At 41.2% G+C, this 20,913-nt stretch overlaps 1 protein-coding gene across 1 annotated transcript in view; it reads left to right on the top strand.

Moving 5' to 3' along the window:
- The first annotated feature begins 2,199 nt into the window (after positions 1 to 2,199).
- The window catches only part of trim62.1 (tripartite motif containing 62, tandem duplicate 1), a 38,514-nt gene continuing 19,800 nt past the window's right edge, over positions 2,200 to 20,913 (top strand). Inside the window, exons 1-2 of the mRNA XM_080727677.1 lie at positions 2,200 to 2,240; positions 3,135 to 3,733. Coding sequence (XP_080583803.1) covers positions 3,326 to 3,733 — 408 coding nt within the window. The 5' untranslated portion in view covers positions 2,200 to 2,240; positions 3,135 to 3,325. The remainder of the gene's footprint in view (positions 2,241 to 3,134; positions 3,734 to 20,913) is intronic.

Here is a 20,913-nt window from a genome sequence, read left to right as displayed (position 1 = left end):
TTTATTCAGTTAATACTTTACTAACTAAACTTGTTCGTAACAGCTGCAGCCCTCCCAATTGCGTTAGAACAAAAGGAGTAATCAAAAAACATGTATGTGCCCCTGCCTAGGTCATTATTACCTATAACTGGGTCAGACACCAATAATTAATTTGCCCTAAAAAAATAAAACTGCATTTGGTCTGTAAATTCTCCTTTTTGCAGTTTTGCACACACTGAACTTACAAGTATTAAGCTACTGCTAATGTGTATACCTTCCAGATACTAAATGATATTGTCCATCATATTATTCACTCCATTTTTAACTCCATTAAAGGTAAGAATACCTTCCCCATGCAAACTTTGAATTATCTTTTTTTCCTCTTATCATTAAATCTATATTATTATCTTATTTTTATAAAGTAATGTTGTTTTTAGCACACATGCGGAACATGCGGTGTAAGGCCTATATATTTTGTATAGCCTAATGTTAAAACAATATAGGCCTACAATACTGTTCATTTTAGAATACTGTTCAATACTGCACCAAATAATGTATAGTATCGGGACATGGATTAATTAATTATTTGGGCGCACCTGATTCCAATAGCTCTGTATTTATGTGATTACTATGGAGATAGCCGTGTGTAGGTTTGACATGTAACACCACTGTCACAGTCACTATAATATTTAAATGACAAAGAGATAATATGAAAACATGGACAGTCTGACAGCAGAATTGAGGGTAGGCGAAATGGCTCAGACAGGTAGGTGAAAAGACTCTCCTCCAAGGCGAAAATGCCAGGCGAAAGGACCAAATGCGTGTAGGCGAATATGTTATAGGCGAATATGCCTGACACCGAACAGGTCACTACACCAACATTTCACTGTTTGCCAGTTGTACCTGTCCTGTATGAGTGACATATAAATCCTCTTGACTACAACTGACTTTGAATGGGTGAAAGACTGGCCATTTATGTAAATTCACTTGCCAGGGTCCACTTTAAGTGACCATGTTATCCGGGGGCCATTTAAATTCCCAGTTATCCCTGTGGACTGAACTCACTTTGTAAAAGTATCCAGTTCACCTGTCCTGAGGCTGTACCACGTACAGTGTTGCCACCTACTGGTCCAAATCGGACTACAATTACTTTCGCTTTACTGTTTGTGTTAATTCTGTTCAATGGTTCCTTCTCCCATCAATTAATGTTTAGTAGGACAGTTTTAGTAGTGGTCATATTTGACATTCGGCGCACGCTGGCTGGAGGATTTATTACAGACAAAAAGGCAATTAACTGGCAAGGCAACACCGATTATGAACTGGCAGACAGTCTCACTGGTAGGAGAAGGCCGGGTTGTCTGCAGTCAGTGCAGTGGTGGAAAAAGTACTCTAGTTTTACGTAAAAGTATGTAGGCTATTAGCCTACCAGGCCTGTAGCCTACTCTGCAGAGTCTGCAATATAGAAATACTCAAGTAAAAGTCCAATATTTACTTGAGTACTAAAAGTACAAAAGCATTGGCATCCAATTAAAGTACCAAAAGTAAAAGAAGGCCTACTCGAAATAGGATGTCTCAAATGTATTTAATTTAAATTTTTGAAAATAGCAGATGATCTGCTATTTTCAAGATCTACAAGCTCACAAATGCGTTGCATCTTGACGCATTGTGAGCTTGTAGATTTTCAAATGGCCAAAATGTATACTGTGATACACTGTAGGCTATGTTTTGTAGCCTAATAAATCAAAATCTACAAAGTAGGCCTAACTAGTAACTAAAGTTTTCTATTAAATGCTGTATGCAATGGAGTAAAAGTACAATGTTTTTTGGATCCGAGATGTAGTGGAGTAACGTAGGCTACAAATACTCAAATTTGTACGTAAAGTAAATTTACTTTAGTTACTGTACACCACTGGTTATCAGCTGTGAGCGCGAGCAGCGCTGCAAAAGAGGAGGGCCAGAGGAACTGGACCATTCCATTACCGGAGGGGCGCATCGCATCTTCATTGGACAAATGTAAACGGTTTATGGGTTCCTAATTACACATTTAACAGTCGCAGTCGCTATGTAAAGTACTATTATAATTAGATAACAAGCATTTACATTGATTTAACCTTATATATTACATTGCCCGTGGATATCAGTAAAATATAACACCCCCAAAAGCTCACACAGGGCTTTGTTCCAACGCCGCTGTATTGTGGCTCTTCCTGAACAGAGGAGTGAGCGGTGGAGCGAATGGTCGCTGGTGTGTCGCTGAGCTGGTGAGTTCACTTTTACTATTTTATTGTCTAAAACGGCAGAAGACTACTTTGTCATGAGAAGATACATGCAAATCCGCGTTTATAACGTTTTTTAGGCAGTTCATTTTAGGCGTGCTATCCTTTTAAACTGGTTGGTTGGTTGTGGACGGACGGTGCGTGTGTGTTTGCATTCTGCACTGTGTATCCCTGCTGGTGTCGTGTGGGTCTTGCTTGGATGTGTTTACAAATGCAGCTAGTAGCCAGCAAGGAGCAACCAGTCAATTAAACAGCGATGCAAGCTCAGCTCTAGTACAGATGTTATCCCCCGGCTCTCCCCCTTTAGAAATAAGCAACTAGTTAAGGCTTGCTTGTTGTTGCCACTGAAATATTCCATCCAGAGTTCCAGACGGAGAGGAGAGGAGGCAATCTAGAATGTGTCAGTGACCGAGAGGAAAGACAGTTGCTTTCCCACTGCAGGCAGGTGCTTTCCTGAAGCAAAAGCACATCTCACAAGAACAATACTAATACTTTACAATTAAAACACCGTGGTGGTGAACAGGAACGACATGTTGGCAAATGGTAAAAGTAATTCTTAACAAAATGATTCTTAAAGAGCAGCACTATTAACTAAGGAAAGAGGTTGTGGTTTCTGGTCGAAGACAAACAAGGCAAAATGTAGCAGTAGCTGTACTGTATCTGTATGAGGATGATGGTGGGTATGGATGTTTCCAATTTCATGCAAACCAACATGTTTGTTTTTTGTGATGGCAAACTCTGAAATAACACAAATGACAAATCCTTTGTCGTAAAAGCACATTTTGTCAATTTCTGCACTGTTGATGCAACAACACCAACCATGTCAAAATCTATGTGATTAGTATTAAAAAGTGTTCTTGTGCTCTTTTTTTTCACCAGATACATCAGTAGTGGAAAATCAAAGATCCTAATCGGTCAGCCAACATCTGCATGACACTGAACCCCTCCCAGTCTGAGAGCTGAAACTGAGAACTGAACTGAACCGTCAATCGAACAAACCAATCATCCAACCATCTAGTGCTCTGCAGAGCCGTGTCCTGTTAGATGCAGCTCTGTCTCTGTGTTTGCAAATGGCTTGCTGTCTGAAGGATGAGCTCCTGTGTTCCATCTGCCTGAGCATCTACCAGGACCCCGTCAGCTTCGGCTGTGAGCACTACTTCTGCAGGAAGTGCATCACCGAGCACTGGAGCAGGCAGGAGCCGCGCGGAGCACGGGACTGTCCAGAGTGCCGGAGGACCTTCGCCGACCCCCTTCTCTCCCCGAGTCTCAAGCTGTCCAACATTGTGGAGCGCTACTCTGCCTTCCCGCTGGACGCCATCCTGAACGCCCAGAGGAGCTCCTATCCCTGCAAAGACCACGAGAAGGTCAAGCTCTTCTGCCTGAGTGACAAGAGCCTGGTGTGCTTCTTCTGTGACGAGCCAGCCCTGCACGAGCAACATCAGGTGACCACGATTGACGAGGCCTACGAGGAGATACAGGTCAGTGTCACAGAGATGCGGGGATGTTCATATTTGCCATAGTTCTGAATAACCTTCTGAATAATCGTCTCATTTACAATGCATCCTGTGGAAATGGGAAACATCTATTGTAGGTCAACGCACTTGTCAAAGTTCAGTTGGAGTTCTCAAGATTCAAAGAACACCTTTAAATGTTTTTGGGCAGATTGTCAGTTTGTAGGAATTGGATAAAAATAAAACTCCACATTTATAGAGTGGTATTTTAGGTACTAAAAACAAAACAATTAACTTTATTTAATAATATATTTAAAACGTAATAGTCATAATGATCATTGTTGTGGTTAGAGATTTGTAGCAAACTACAGTCAGTTTCATTTTTACTATTGGATTGAGCTTAAACAGAATTTGAATTGCGCAGTGCATAGAAAAATCAAGCCTGAGGCTGACTTCTGTTTATGCCTGCAATATGTTCCATCATTACAAATTATGTAACTTTTTGTTTTGAATGTTGCACAATATAGTTGAATGAACATATTGCATATCATTACAAGAAATAAAGTGCTTCAGAAAGGGGCGTAAACTGGCAGATAAGGCTGATTATGTGGTTCTGCTCTAATCCATCAAATATGGCCTGTAATTAAATGGCCAAATTAACCCAATATCCTGCTTTAAAGGGCATTTTCATAAATCAAAAATGTTTCTTTTCTTTTTTCTTTTTAATGAAGTTGTTTTGGAGTTTCTCATGAAAGAGACTGTTGGTACTGTATGAGCACTAAGTGATATTGATGTTAAAGTGTTAAGCCGCTTTTATGCCACTTTCACAGTCTGTCTGTGACAGTATCGCAAAGATGTTCTCATTCACATGGCCCAAGGCCTCGACTGTTCATTGTGCTGCTGTCCACTTACACCATTCTGAAAGTATGTCTTTGAGCTGGAACATCAAGGCAGCCCGCCCCTGCATCACCCTGCACCAGTGATCAGGTTTATATATTGTACAAGTTCAATGGATTATTTACTCCCTTAAGACTATTGACAGAATATTTCAAACTGCTCTTTATAATGCCTTTGTGTTATTTTATAGCTGTATTTATTCCAGAAAGAATCTCTTTGACATTCCATTTGGATTACAGTTCAGTTCAGGAATTTATGAAAAGAGCAGTTTTATGAAAATATAATTTATTGGGTGAAGTATTCCTTTAAGCACTATATATAATTTGTTGTACAATGAATAGCGAAATCATAATGTTAATTGTGAACTTATAGATCTACTGAACTTCAAAAATCGTCCTCTTAAATGATCAAAATCTTCCTCTAAAATGATCGAAAGTGGTTAATGTATTTTATACGTATATCCTGTTAACACATTATTTTGTAGTTTTATACACAGAGCTGTGTTATTCTGCAGCAGCAGAGAACATTTTACAATTAATGGTACTAGTAGTATGAACATAAATGTCTGGGCAGGCATCCTGCTGGAAGCCTCAGAAAGGTCAGAAAATGGTGTACACAGCAAAATGTTCGGTGTTAATTCAACTCAAACGAACCCGTGCTGGGTAATCTTCGTGCAGAAGTAATTAGGCCCAGTACAAGACGTTGCTCTTTCTCTTGGGTGGTGTCTTGTCCCGATCCTTGGAGCTCTTTTCAAGGCAGAGTGATGTGGCATTTCCTACGCTGGCAGGAGGTTTGGAGGCTGCCCAGATCTGCAACCACTCAACGGGAAGAAGAGCACACACACAGGCCCCCGTCTCAAACAGCTTGGCACACTTACCTTTTTGTGTGCGCAGACATTTACAAGTAGAGATGTTCTTTCTTATGCAGCTTGGAGAAACGCAAATGTCAATGGAAAGAAACGGATGGTGCAGAAACGATTACTATCCCATTTGTTATTCGAGATCAAATCTTAAATCAATAGCAGTGCTTGTACTGCATGTGCAGGTATTGACACTAAGGCTTGCCCACCTGCTTACAGGTTGCCCGACTGAGCTAGTGCTCATTTGAGAGGGGATGCAACGTCTAAACACAATCTGTCTATACGCCTAAATATGGCCAGCGTGCTCTGTATTCTGGTCTGTGGAATGTAACAAGTGTGAAACCATAGACATATTCAATCATAGCTATGTACTGTAGGTATTTGGATTTGGAGATATTTTGGTATGATATTTATCACTCAGCCCCAGAAATTAAAGAAATTAGTGTTAAATTGAGTGGTAATTAAAATCTTACCTATCATTTTATAATGGACGATTTACTTTTCGGGAAAGTGGCCATGACCTTTGGGCAAGTAGAACATGACCGTCGGGCAAGTGCCTCTGAGACTAGTGTCTGATATGAGACTGATATGTAAAGGGAATTTTTTCAGAATTAATTGTTCTTTTAATTGAACCTTTTGAGAAAGTAATGTGCTGTGATATTCTTGTGTTGTTTCAGTTATATGTTTTGTCTATCCTTTCTTTTCAGTGAGCAGGTTGCCCAGAGGCACAAAGGTCATTTTTAGCACGAGCTTTGATTATGCACAGCCTTCAAAACTGTGCCCAAATGACATGATGAGGACGTGATAAAGTGCAGCGAGCAGCTCCAGTTTATTGACTGTTGAGGTCAGAAGGTGGTGATGGTGGCTGGTGTGTCTGTCTCGCTTCTTTTTTTCTTTTTTAATTTTACATTAAGATTTTAAGAAATCTGGAAATGGGTATTTGGTTTGTCTAGACTAGAGCCTGGATAATGTTTACAAAACAATTTTAGAGCCCATTTATTTTGGTGGCATGGTACTCTGGATTCCCCTTGACTATGTATTGTCTATTGTTTGTGTGTATTGCTCTTCCTTTCCCTCTTGACTCTGAAGAACTGTGACTACTGAGGGTTGAACGGAGAATTGGCTTCGGTCTGAACTCTGAATCTTCTGTCAGTTAAATATCCTGCAAAGCAACATTACTTGCTATGCCAAAAACTGCACTGATGACTTGCTCTAGGCAAAGTAATTCTCTCGCCCCATCATCCATTAGTGCTAGAGGCATAGACATGTTTATCTATGCCACCTTCTTGTTTACCTAACAAATGTCAGACAGCAGAGTGTAAATGGTTTGGTCATCTCTGGTTTATTATTGACAGGACACTAGAGAGAGAGAGAGACAGGGGTTAAAACCTGATTCTGAAGATCTCGCAAGTCTCAACTCTATTTGGCGCCTTAGCCATTACATTAAAAGAAGCGAAGATTTTAGATTCCTTAAGAAGTTCTATTGACCGAAACGTTGCTTAAATAAAGTTGTCCTTATTGTGCAAGTGTAGACAGTGTGCAGGTTATTTTATTCTAGTGTATATACGTTGTGTTTTTATTTTGATCAAAGTCAAGCGTCACCTTTTTACTGGAGTGGTGCATTGAGAAAAGATAATTCTACTTCTAATTCAGTTTCAATGCGAACAATAATATTCTATTAATGGTACATGGGTGTGATTGTAGGACTTATTGACATGCAAAATTGCCTGCATTTCAAACAAAAAATTGAATATGCATTACATTTGAGAAAGAAAGCTTGGCTTGATAATGTAACGAGTTAAAACATGCATTGCATCTCAGAAAGACAGCCTGGCTTGGTGATGCAATTCCTTTTCGAGTCCCAAATATTTGATTTCTCAAATAGCCTCTCTTCCTGTGGGGTTCACATGAATGAGGTTTTGTTGTGTTAGACCCCGTTTGCTGATGCCTCTGCTGGGCATCAGTATTTTGACCGGCAATGAATGCACCTTGTTCCTATGTGACAGGAGCGCAAGGTGCCCTCTTATATTGTCCTGGTACCTCACTCCTCTTACCCCCGGACCAGAGTCTTGTTGTCTCCACCAGCCGAAGGCTGAGGGAGAGTATGTTTTCCCCTCCGTCCGTCCGTCCGTGCGTGCGTCCGTGCGTCCGTCCGTCCGTTTGTCCGTTACCAGCTAATCTCCGGCGCCGTTGGCCCGGTCGCTGCCAAACTGTGCACACACACTCCCTCGACACCAATTCAGAACCTCTGCCCCAAATATTTCACATGGGCCTGTTCTAGCGCCACCAGGAGGCCGACTTTTGCAAAACTAACTTTTGCCAGTACTCCTACAGATTTTTTCCAAAAATCATGTAAATCAGTAGACAGTATCTCTACAGTCATGTGATCGACATGGATGTGTCAGATTTTCCATATTCCATCCTGATTGGCTAAAACTGGCTTTCAAAGTTTGCAGGATTGGTCAGTTTTGAATAAAATGCCTGAAATCCTGAACGCAGTGTGCGATTTTGGTGAAATTGTGCATGCACATTCCCAATAGGCAGAGGAATAAATGCCACTTAAGAAAAATCAAATCAGCCTCATGGTGGCGCTATAACAGGCCGATTCATGTTTTCACCTATAACTCCACCGATTAGTGTCACACTTTGTATGCACACTCCTTAGAGGCCAAGGTAAAACCTTTTCCCTGCATTTTTTACATCAGCCTTTTATAGCGCCATCAGGAGGCCGACTTATGTAAAACACATTACATGCCTGACCTGGTGGAGACCTGTGCTCGGAAGAGCACTGCTTCTAGTTGCTGTTGCGATGACTTTATATCCCTCTCTCCCATGGCTATTGCTGCAGTCAAAATGTGCACAAACTGCTCAGCATGATGCAAACGCATCTGCCAGACATATTGTACGTTAATATGCAATTAGTTGCTTGCGTGTCTCTATGTAAAGACTATAAAGGGGGAATCGAAGAGGATTTGTCTGCGGCCTCTGCCATTTGCTTGGGGTGCATTGATTGGGAAGGGCTTTATTCTACAGATTGCATTGGGTGGTATCAAACGCTGCTTAAATCCAGTCACAAGAGCAAAACTACTCTAATGCTAAATACTGTTTGTCCCAGGCTTGACTGATAAGATGTCACAATGAAAATAAATAATGACCTAAATGACTGCTCAGTTCTTAATGTTGATCTTCCTTACGTCTTTTAACCCATTAAAAGTGGATATTGCCGTGTCAGGAAACCAAAGTTCTCATTGTTTAGCTACCCTGTAAAGCTTGTAATGGGTTGTTTAGGAAATAATGACTTTGTTTTAGGCAGCATATTTAATGATGGTGAGATTAGTGTTCCCATCTTCAGGCATGCCAAACTGGCGCCATCTAAAATAGAGGGTTCAGTTGATTGCTCTAACCCTCAGTCAAATCTTGGTGGCTTACAGCTGGTGACGTGGCCTTATTTTCTAAACCACATTTACCACTGTGCTTTAATTATGATGATCAAGATTGTCACTGGGCAGTGTGAGACCGCTGTGTTTGGGCGATACCGAGTCTCTGTCTGCATGCTTTCCAGTTGTCCCAGGGGACCTCCATATACATCGCATGTCATTAGAGCAGTGTAGCTCCGGATAAGAAAAGAAATGGGCGCTGTAGCCCCTGGTTATCCATGCATGCAGGGTTGTGTTTGGAGGCTATCCAGAGATTAAGCTATTTTGTTTAGGCAGAAGGAGTTGCAGGAGCTCGCTGGTGGCTTGATAGCACTGTGTCCCTCTGGTGAGGAACGTCAATCAAATTGAGAAGCTGCACCTCTGGCAGGCATGTCCCTTCCATAATAATATACCATACAGTATGAATAACATGTGTTGCAGTATTCCATGGGGTGGTGGTGGTGAGACACTCCTGAATGTGTGCAAAATTTTATAAATGTGCAATTATTAAAATAAATACAAATGCAGTATAAACAGTATAATAATGTTGTGAAAGACTATTACCGGTATATTTCAGAATAAATTGAGTGTAATTACTGTTTCTTAAAGGGAGAAAGAAATTATGAACACACACACACACACACACACACACTGTCACATTCATTTTTGGCACAAAAGGTTCCATAGCACACCAGGGTTGTCTGTCACTCTGAGTGCCAGTGAGGCCGTAGCTCTTTGAGAGGATGCCATCGGTACACATGCTGTCACTACTGCAGTAATGAGTCAGGCTATTTCAAGGGCACCACCACGACGGCCATGTCTTCCATGGCTTGCCCCAGTCCTCTCTCCCTCCACTTAGCTCCATCTCTCTCTCTCATATCTCGCCCTCTCTTGCTCCACCTATGCTCTGCTCTCCTTAGGTGCGTGCTTTGGGATTTAGGTTGTTGGTTAATTATTTGTAGGGAGGTGGCTGCCAGCGGGGCCCCCAACAAAATAATGATCTTGTTGGCAGTCAGTACAGGTGGCGTTGCGGAGAGGTTTCATTCATGCGTACACAGAGCCATGGGGAAAGGCAGAACAGTCATATTCTATTAGAGGAATAGGCATAATATCTTCATCCGGAGGGATGCAGTGGCTTGTTACAGCACTTCACACTGTTGCCATTGTTGGATTTCAATTTGTCCCCATACTGTTGGTAAACCCATCGGATGCCTCGTCATCTAGCGTCTAGCCCACACGCTATAGGTCATTGAGGTCATTGCAGAAACTAGAGTGGATACCTTTCTTTCTATTTCCCTTTGCTAATATTCCCATTGGTATGTGTTTGTTTTTTTAGAAGGAGAGTGATTTCTTAAATTCTTTGGCTTGCACATTTTGTCGAGTTGGAATGTTGGTACATCTGTTAGACTTTGTGCTCCCAGTGGGAATTGCATGTATTGTATTATGGATGCTCATAGGCCTTCTGGACAAAGTGCTTAGCTCTAAAATTATACCATATGTTTGCCAGTGTGTGCCAACATATTTCTACTTGCTTGCTAACACAAACTACACAGTGGAAAGTATTACTGTTACCATGTCCTCAACTTACTTCAGGTGTTCTTAAGATTGTGTGCATAATTTCACATTTATTTTTTTATTTTTTTAATGTCATATTGTTCCTCGGGAGATATCCTTTCATTACTCAAGTTTAGATTCCTAACCTTTCGCTCTTTTGGCAGTTGGCAAACATTCAACTTTGTAACTTTTTAGTTCTTCGGTTGTTCTTTGTTCCACCAACTCTGCATCTGTTGTTTTGTTCCAAACCTGCCTACTCCATTTCTGTTCCTGTCATTTCACTTTCACATATTCACGACACAGTGAGCGTAGGCCGTAGGGCTTTAAAGGTCTTTCTACTGCAATAGGCAAATAACAGAAAGATCTTTCTGTGTAAACATGGTGTATTTCCATTATAATGCTCTGTACCTGAGGTAAGGGTTTTGGCAGTCTGGGATCCATCCTCCGGGTCTAGGTAGCACTCAGTGTGTACAAGAGAACTGGTCTGGCAGGACCATGGAATGAGACTGAGGCAGGGTCACTGCAGAGGAGGAATTTGCAGGTCATCCTGCTAAAGGAAAGGGAAGTTAATCTGCCCCCCTACACAAACACACACGCAGACACACAATAACACCACCTTTTTCCCAGTGTTAACCCCATTTTGGAGCGATCATCCTGTGAAAATAGCAGATCTACAAGCTCACCATGTCATGTTTATATCGTCTTTTTTCAGCAAAGAGATTTGATGTATAGGGAAAAGAGAGTGGCCCTAGTAGTATAGACCAGTGGCTTGTAGATCGGCTATTTTCACTACTTCCTAAACATTTGTGTTATTTATGTTATTTCTTAGATTATTTCTTGATGGATTGATTTTGTTTATAATTGAACATTTTTCATTTTTTAGGTTTTTTGAAAATATTTGGAATAATAATAAGTAAAAAACTAAATGTAGGAAACAAAAAACTAAGAGACCCACAAAGATCTGTCTGCGACCCACAAACGGGTCCTGACCCAGTGTTTGGGAAACTGTGGTGTGGTATAGACCCCTGGGGTACTCAGGTCAACTAAATGTATCCATACATAAAAGCCCCCATAAAGCAGTGACAGTGCGTTGACAGATGTTTCAACTCCATGGCTTCATAGCCAGAGTAGCCTATAGAGAGAGACTAATTTCAAATGGCAGGTCTAATGAGATGTTTCATTCAGGGACTTGGTCAAAGCAGGCCAAATGTCACTTTGCAAAAGAGAAGCTCGAGTGACTAGATTAAAGGCTGCCATGTAATTGGCGTTAATTCCTCTTCTCATTTTGTGACGATTCTGTCTGTACTTTTGAGTTCAATGCGTGTTTATTGACCCCTGAGACTGAGAGGCTGAGTCTGGTGCTCCTGATTAGCTGGGGAATTATGGCAGATTTGCAGGCCATTGTTCTGGAGGCCTGGGGTTGGTTGGGTCATAGATCTCCTGTAATTCTGTGTGTACGATTAGCCAGAGATGATTCAATTAGACATGCTGTGTTGATAGGACATGTCACATAGGAAAGCATTTTATACGGTACAACCTATGAGCCAGACTGAAGTCTGACCCAACGGAAGCAGCCGATGAGAGTGAAATGAATAGACAAGAAGAGGCCAGTGGAAGTTTAAGCTTTGAATGTCTCTATTGTTTAGGTTCAAACCCCAGTTCCACTTTTTGCTTAGCCACTGAGTCACTGGTGTCGTGTCTCTCTGATATCACGATTCGATAGAAAATGTATTTCATCTTATTAAAACACACTTTGTCGGGAAAAACTGACAATTCTAATGATGGTGGCTTTTGCACATTAGGAAATCAAATAATCTACCCTTTGCGTAACTTCTTGTCTTCACATCAAACAGCAGTTGCCAACTTGCCATTCAGGCTCTTGATGACAATTAACATGTTGAAGTCTCTGATTTATTTTTATTTCAAGCTATGATCGTTTGTGATGCCCTGTCACTGACACTGGTGTTTGTCACTCAGGTACAGTGAAATGGGAGGAGATGGCAGAAAGAAATGCAGGTACAGGGAGATTGTCATTAGTGTGCATATGACAGCCTTTTTAATTTCAATGACCTCCAATTTAATTATGTTGTGACCCCAGTCATATTCATATTCTTGAGGGGGAGAGGGTCTTTTTTTCCCACAGTACATTTGTCATTTTCCCTCTGCATTTACCCATCCTAACTATTGGGCGCAGTGGGTGCCATTAACACAGTGCCTGGGGAGCAGTTAAGGGTTAAGTGTCTCACTCAGGAACACTTATTAGACACACAGACCTGGGCCAGGGGCAAACCGAGGACCTTCTGATTCCCAGAGGCCTCTCTAGTCTCTACCCGTTAAGCTATCGGTGCCCAACTGTATAATAAACCATTTAGGACTGAGGCCGATTCTAAAAACGCCTTCTAAATCATGACCTAAGTTTTCTGAAAAACTTAAAATATTTATTCAGAAACATTTTTTTGCTGCTTTATACTGTACATAGCATAGTAACAAGAACCCCAAAAAGGGTTCCAAAATGGGATAAACATAGTTAATATCCCTAGTAAATAATAGCATCTCTCTTTATTGTCTGTCTCCACCAGCCAAAGGCATGGGGGAGAGTATGTTTTCCCCTCCGTCCGTCCGTCCATCCGTGCGTGCGTCCGTCCGTCCGTCCGTTACCAGCTAATCTCCGGCGCCGTTGGCCCGGTCGCTGCCAAACTATGCACACACACTCCCTGGATACCAATTCAGAACCTCTGCCCCACATTTTTCACATGGGCCTGTTCTAGCGCCACCAGGAGGCAGTTTTTTGCAAAACTAACTATTGCCAGTACTCATACAGATTTTGTCCAAAAATCACGCAAATTGGTAGACAGTGTCTCTACAGTCATGTGATCGACATGGATCTGCCCGATTTTCTATATTCCATCCTGATTGGCTAAAACTGGCTTCCAAAGTTAGCAGGATTGGTCAGTTTTGAATAAAATGCCTGAAATCATGAACGCAGTGTGCGATTTTGGTGAAATTGTGCATGCACATTCCCAATAGGCAGAGGAATAAATGCCACTTAAATATTTTCAAATCAGCCTCATGGTGGCGCTATAACTGGCCAATTTGTGTTTTTACCTATAACTCCACTGATCAGTGTACAACTTTGTATGTGCACTCCCTAGAGGCCAAGGAAAAACCTTTGCCCTGCCTTTTTCATATCTGCCTTTTATAGCGCCACCAGGAGGCCGACTTATGTAAAACACATTTTTTCCTATTATTCCTTGAGATTTTCTCTAAAAATCATGCAAATCACTACACAGTATCTCTATAGTCATGAGATCAAGACAGATCTGTCCGATATTTCATGTTCCATCCTAATGGGCTAACACTGGCTTCCAAAGTTTGCAGGATTGGTCCATTTTGAACAAAATCACTTAAATCATGAACGCAGCTTGTGATTACAGAGAAATTCTGCACGCACATTCCCACTATGGTCAAGGAACAAATGCCACTCTTTTTACATTGACCTGTTATAGCGCCACCAACAGGTCAACTTTTTCCAAACACATTTTTGGAACAAAACGCCTCAAGTCATGCATGCAGGGCCACATTGCCGTTAAAGGCCAAAGAAGACGTGGCACCCTTTTCACATTTAGCGCCACCAGGACCTACCTGACCTGGTGGAGACCTGTGCTCGGAAGAGCACTGCTTCTAGTTCCATGATCATATTAGTTGTACAAAGAGAAAATCCCACAGACTGTGGGGAAATTATTTGAATCATACCATTCTTCTCTGACCACATTCTTTTGAGGCTATTTTGTTCTCCCATAATTCACTCCTGGGTTTAGGTCTGGTGGGGTCAGACTAATCATCGCAGAACGGTGGGACAGACCCATGTGCCCCAGCTCCTCTCTCAGGAGGAATTCCACCTGGCCATGCTAGCAGAGGTTTCTGCACTCAGTCTGTATCCTCAGGCTAGAGGTCCTAAATTGATTCCGCTTGGACAATCTGACCCGCTTTTACTCTGGTGTTTCCAGGATATGTGTTAAAAGGTTGGTCTATTTCCAGAGGGTTTTCTGTATTAGTATAGTGCTAGTCATGGGCTTTGGCTTTTACTTGGATGTTAAGGTGTTCCAGCATGATGTTGGCTCGACTAACCCAGATACCATTACCAATTGGAATTGAGGGGAGAATTAATTTATCAACACAAGAAAGAATTCATCAACCGGCAGATCTATCTAAGTCTAGTGAGTAAATAAGCCTATATTAGGCCTGGAAATGTGTTTGTGTACTGTCTGTCTGGTGACTTTACCAAGCAGCCTTGAGTCCCCAAGAGATAAGTCGATGTCAAGGGAGTGACTGAAAACAGGCACTAACTTTATTAGGGCGGAACCGTGATGCTGGCAAGTAGAGCCCGACCAATATATAGTTTGGGCCGATATGGACATTATTTGACTTGTATCTTTGTAAAATAACGAAACTAAATTTTTGTCAAAACATTATTTTGATGCCTTAGGACTCTCCAAAATCAGGATCGGCATCATAATCTGCTCTTCTGGCAAGCTATATGATTTCAAAGCCTGCATACTGTATATGCAGCAGCTGTACAAGGATTCTTCTTGAGCTGCATTCAGCTCGGCAACACGGAGGAGTCTCATAAATCTGTTTATCCCCGCTGTCTGTTGCTAGCATGCAGCAATGTCACGTTATATACAAGGTGGTATGTGCATGTTTTTTCTTTTATTTATTTATTTTCCGCTAGGCTTTGCTAATCCTTGGATCTGGAAAGGACATAAACATATATTTAGTTGCGATGATAATCCCCTGGCAGTCAAGGATATCCGAGGGTCATTTCCAGGGCGTTGTTGGTCTGTATAAAAATACCCACTAGCAGCAGGAAATGCTTTCCTGGAAACGCCGCTTAGTTTTTCTTGTTTAGTAGGGAATCTCAGAAATCTCAGAACTTGGAATCGATGTTAATAATGTCCCCTTCCTTCTGAAATAATTTGAAGGCTGATTTATGAGAACAGCTGGCAGTTTTGTTTGGATATTATGTAATGTCGGAGGTGGCACAAAGCAAATTTTAGCTTGTACCATTTTTTCCCCCCTGCCTTAATCAGTGGCCTGTTGTGTTGAGATGATGTATGGCCCATTCACAGATTGGTGCTTATACTGTAGCTACTGACAGAGATGATTGATGGCTTGTCAAAGATGGGATTGTACTGTAATATACTGTATCAGATGGGATGCTGATCGTTTGGGCCTCGTACTCGTCTAGACAAGTCTGTCTACACTATTATAATGCCATCTTCAGAAATAAAATATATTGCTTGTAAGTGAATATTTTTCAGGAATCAAGGATTATTCCTTGCACTCCGCATATCTCCTAACTCTGAGGACAGAGAACTGTTATTACAGTAGTCAGGGGAGGAACAGCTATGACAGTAGAGAAACTCAGGCTGCCAATGCTTAATTTATCCTCTGTCGCACAGCAGTATCGGACGCCGGAAATGGCTGATCTACAAGCTCACACCGATTCATGGACGTGACGTGTTGTGAGCTTGTAGATCGTGTGACTGCTTTGTATAAATTGACTTTTATGTAGAGTGTACCGTGTCAGGCTCTGGCAGGCAGCTCCCTGCTTACTAATCACCAGACCTAACACTGAACGCTGTGACACCAGTGCATCGCTGAACGTTGTGATACCAAGGTATCCTTCTATCTGATGACCCTTTTTTCTTTTTCTTTTTTCCTTTTGTAAACTCTTACCTGCAGTACTTTCTTGCTTCTGTAGCACAGCACTATTTGTTCTCACACAAGCTAATAAGCCCTTCAGCATCGTACTCATTCCAGCGAGCTCCATTTGGACTCATTAGCATTACGATTAGCAATTATGCAGACTTATGCATCCATTTTATTTTAGGGGGAGGGTGTTGGGATCTGAGTTGACATACAGTACTATGTTTAACAGGAGGAGGAAGGGGTACATATGCGTACTCTGTGCCCTTCCTCAGTGCAAGTGGAGCAGCGTGCTCTTAACATTCATCATTTACATGACGTGCCCTACATTCTAATGGTTGGAGGACTACGGCAGCATCAGTCCCTCCACATACACACCCTGCTTCTCCTTTCACCACCACATGCAGTACCTGCAGGTTCCCGTACATGAAACAATGTTGGGTGGGCGTTATGCTAGTTAAAGTCATAATGCTTATACCCAACTACTGTGCCCCTAGAGATGACTTGTTTAGAGGTGTGTGTGTGTAATTAGCTTGTGCACTTGCAGTTGCAATGTGCATGTATGTGAATAATGAATAGCAATTGCGAGTGGGTGTGCATGCTATTATTGCCTTTTCCCCTGAAACTAATTGATGGAAATGCAGAATATCTTTTCTCAAAACACATCAAACCTAGCATCGCTATTCTGGGGTGAACATTCAGCTAAATAGATGATCTCCGCATCTACAAGCTCACAATCCGTCACAGAGCGACAACGTGTTGCAATGTGCCGTTAGCTAATAGATCGTCCATTTTCAGTATAGATCCCTGGTGAAACCTGGTCAATGAAGCATATAGGCCTATAGGGTTTAATTTATCTGTAGATGCGAACATGCAATGTTCTTATGTGTAAGTATTTCATAGATACTGTACGAAACCGTTTGGACTATTAGTAAACCTTTTTGACAATTTTTGCCATAATGTAATCATGCACAAAATGGAGAAGCCAGGTTAAAAGTGGTTAAATGATCTACATTTATATTGTTGCTGTCGGTTATAAACCTCTTCTCAATATTTAAACCCTTTTACGTATTTTCATGAATTGATACCCTACTCAATACTTCAGTGTCACAAAAGTAGCAAAAATAGCAAATCTACAAGCTCAAAACACGTCAAAAATGCAACTCGTTTTTTTTTTTTTTTTTTTATTATCTGAAAACAAATAGGTTTCGTATGAAACCCCTGTATATTAAGCTCTGGAAGGGAGTACTCCTTCCTATGTGAGGCGCTGTTCAGCCCAACAAATACAGAAAACGTCACTTGTTCACGATTCTATTGGCCGAAGGGCATGTCAATCATGTTACAAGGCCCGCCTCCCGCGGCACCTTTAAGAACCTAAACTAACAGTTTTGGACTTATGAGGTCTCGACCCGACAGCAACGATATATGGAGAGTATAGATAGACCCATTACACATTACATTTAGTGTAAAAGAAGAACTTGATATAAAAACTTGAATCCTAGACGTATATAGTACAGAAGTGCTTTGGAAAGCATGCATGAGGAAACCCTAAAAGCCCTCAAGAGAATTCTGGAAATTTTTAAACAAACAAAAAAAAAGAAATCATCCAGGAAAAATTGATTCATAGAGCACAAAAGTGAGTTCTTTTTAGTTTTAGGGCCATTGTCTGGTAGTAATCTTGTTATAGAGTAGATAATCCCGCTTGCTGGCACACGGCTGTGGGCTGATCTCCTTGTCCAGTGCGTGGCCACTGGCACTTTAATCTCTAACTATATCCCAGCTGGCTGGTGGCACAGAGAGGAGTGTTGCATTGCCATCGGCAGTGTAAAACAAAATAAAACACTGTCTTTTGTGTTAGGTTAAACCTCAGTCTTTTTAGATGCATTAGTATGAACAGATTAAGTTCTACAAATGCACTATAGGGTGGGTCATTTTCTTACGTTACATTTTGTGATGTGATATAAAATATGTATTTAAAACTGCAAGTGTCAAAAAGATTACCAAGTTTAGAATTTTTCAAAATGCGTTTTATCTTTTGTTTATGTTGCATAACTAGGTAGAGGCCTCTTCAAACACATACTATATACTCTGTTGTTTCACAGTTTATTTAAAATAACAAAACGTGTTTTGTTAAAGAATTTGATTGTCAAACAAACTAAGCACATTTTCATGGGTGGATCAAACTGTGGTCTTTTAACTCAATTCTGTTTAAATTTTTACTATCTATGAATGATATATGTTCCATTAAATAATAATGTTTCATTTGATATACAGTAGTTCCTTGTGTGGATTTCTCATTCATTTGGTGATATTACATAAAACAATTTAAATGAAGCATAACATTTTGCATGATTAGTCAGCAATTGTACACACACGCGCGCGCACACACACACTATCTCTCTCAAGCCTAGTTTATCATACTTTGTTGTACACTGTACACAGCAATGTCGCTGTCTGAAATAACTGCTCTTGACATTTGAAATCCATTATTGTCTGTGAGGAACGCTCAGCGAAGTATGATTTTGCTGTACGGCTGCCTCTAACTCAGCAGGGCAGTGTTATTTTGGAGGCAGCTGCTGTGGGTCCAAGCTCCAGAGTTCTCAGTCATTCCTGCTCAGTCAGCTCAGCTGGCTGCTGGCTGCTGATCTCAGGCTACAGGGACCGGCGTCTCCCCTGGAGAGAGGCTGTTGGCTCTGCTGATGCTAGGGGAAAACTCACAGGCCAGGATACAAGGCACACAGCTTGAGCACAATTTGATGTCTCGGAATAAACACTGGAGTTTATAGCTTGAGACAGCATTTTTTTTGTTTTGTTGCCATGAGTTCAGTTGTTGTTTATTATGAAGTTTTGTTCTTTTAGTCTCGGGGCCCCGGGGCCAATGACACGAGATTGCCGGAACTTCTTCCGCTTGTGAACCAAAAGATACATTTGATGTCTCCTCGGGACCCAAATATACCAAAATACATTATGAATTTACCATTTTACCACTATTTTAAAAATTGTAGATCTGCTATTTTCACTTAATTTGAAAATTTTGAATTTCTTTTGACAATATTTGCAAATCTTTTGAAATAATTAAAAACAAATTAGGAAAGTGTGACCCATGAAAATATGTCTCCTACTGTTTGGGAAAAACAGACTATTTTTGGGGCTTTTCTTATATTTATAGCGGAAAGTGGAGAATAGGAAGCGGGGAGAGAGATGCAGTAATGATGGTCAGGAATGGGCTTGAACCCACGATGCACTGTCAGGCTACTTTAGAGCCTAGGTGCCGGGACCTCTAAGCCACGGACTGGGCCTGACTCGATTTCTTCAGTAACTCTGTAGTGGTGATTTTCTTTCACCAATTTGCACATCACATCACCATGTGGGTTAATTAATTTGCTTGGAGAGGGTGCCCTGATTCTAGTGTTTGAGCATGGCATGTTGCTGCCTGCTGGAAGGTCAGCCACTTTGACTGACAACTGAAAGTAGGAGGAGCGGGTGAGGAATGTATCAATTAGCGCACCTCTAGCTTTGCACAGTACTGCAATTAGTACAAATCTGTTGCACTATCAACTTCAACTTCAGAGTACTCAATTTTCCTTTCTAAACTTTGTTTGTGCAGTGGGGGTTGACATTCATCCGAAGGAGTTTCTGTTCCATCAGATGAGGTTGCACTGTGTTAAATGCACTTGAGAAGTCCACAAATACCATCCTGACAAAGGACTTGGGCTTCTCCAGCTGTGCATAGGTGTGATGCAGCAGGCTTATGAAATGCTACCAATTAAACCACTTCATCCACAAATGGATAAGAAAGGAAGAAGGCCAGTTTAGGAAAAAGTGGAAAGAAAAAATAATCATAAGCAGAAGTATGCATTATGTCATCTCTTTGTGTATAATATCCATACAGTACATGTAATAACACGGGCTAGTGTAACACTTTAACATTTGTTGGCCTATCTTGCTTGCTCTGCTATTACACTTAGGGTGACAGTAATCCGTTTACTGTCCAACCTGCTTACATAACATGGGATATAATTTCACACGGTTTCGTCATTATAATGTGTGTAGCCCGAAGCAAAACGATTACAACTTAACTAGCACATTACCATGGATTAAAGTTCTCAGTTGCCAAGACTGATTTCAGTCGTTTGGATTCCCTAGGCTTGGACAATGCTGGAATCTATTTTCAACGTCAAACCCTACAGTAGAATAGATCGATTATTTTTTAACATTTAAGGTTTGAAATGGCCAAGCTAGCAATAGAAGAATCTTCCAAAGTGTCATCCATAATACCCCTTTATTCAACTGTAAAATATAAAATAGCGGGAACATCGGTTTAAAACGATATTTTTCATATTGTGCTAGTTGTATGGAAAACAGTTCTCCATTGTGGGGGATGGGGCTATTCCACAAATCACAGATTGGGACTTTGTTTCATTGAGGTGACACAAAGGTTTCTGTGATCGTATTAAGTATTTGCTTTATGAACACGTAAAACAATTGGTAGAGAGCTCCGTGTTCACAACGTGTGTTGCTTCCAGCAGTCAATCGCCTGTGTTTTGACATCGGTGCTCCTTAAAAACACCATGACACACAATGCAATGCAAAACCTGTGTGTCTAGTGGTGGTTTCATGCCTGTAATGTCATTCCATTCATGGCTGCTGCTGCTTTCATTGCAGCCTGTGTTTGGGATCCTTGAGACTGGGCCTGGTTTGTCAGTGAGCGTTGGGGCACAGTGTCTTTGGGAGGGCATGACCATCATGCGCGTCTAGCTAGTTCATACTCC

Source organism: Nannobrachium achirus (genome assembly GCF_963921795.1).
Source record: "Nannobrachium achirus genome assembly, chromosome: 6".
Taxonomy (NCBI): Eukaryota; Metazoa; Chordata; class Actinopteri; order Myctophiformes; family Myctophidae; genus Nannobrachium; species Nannobrachium achirus.
The sequence above is the reverse complement of the archived record's forward strand: the minus strand, read 5'-3'. Positions and strand labels throughout refer to the sequence as shown.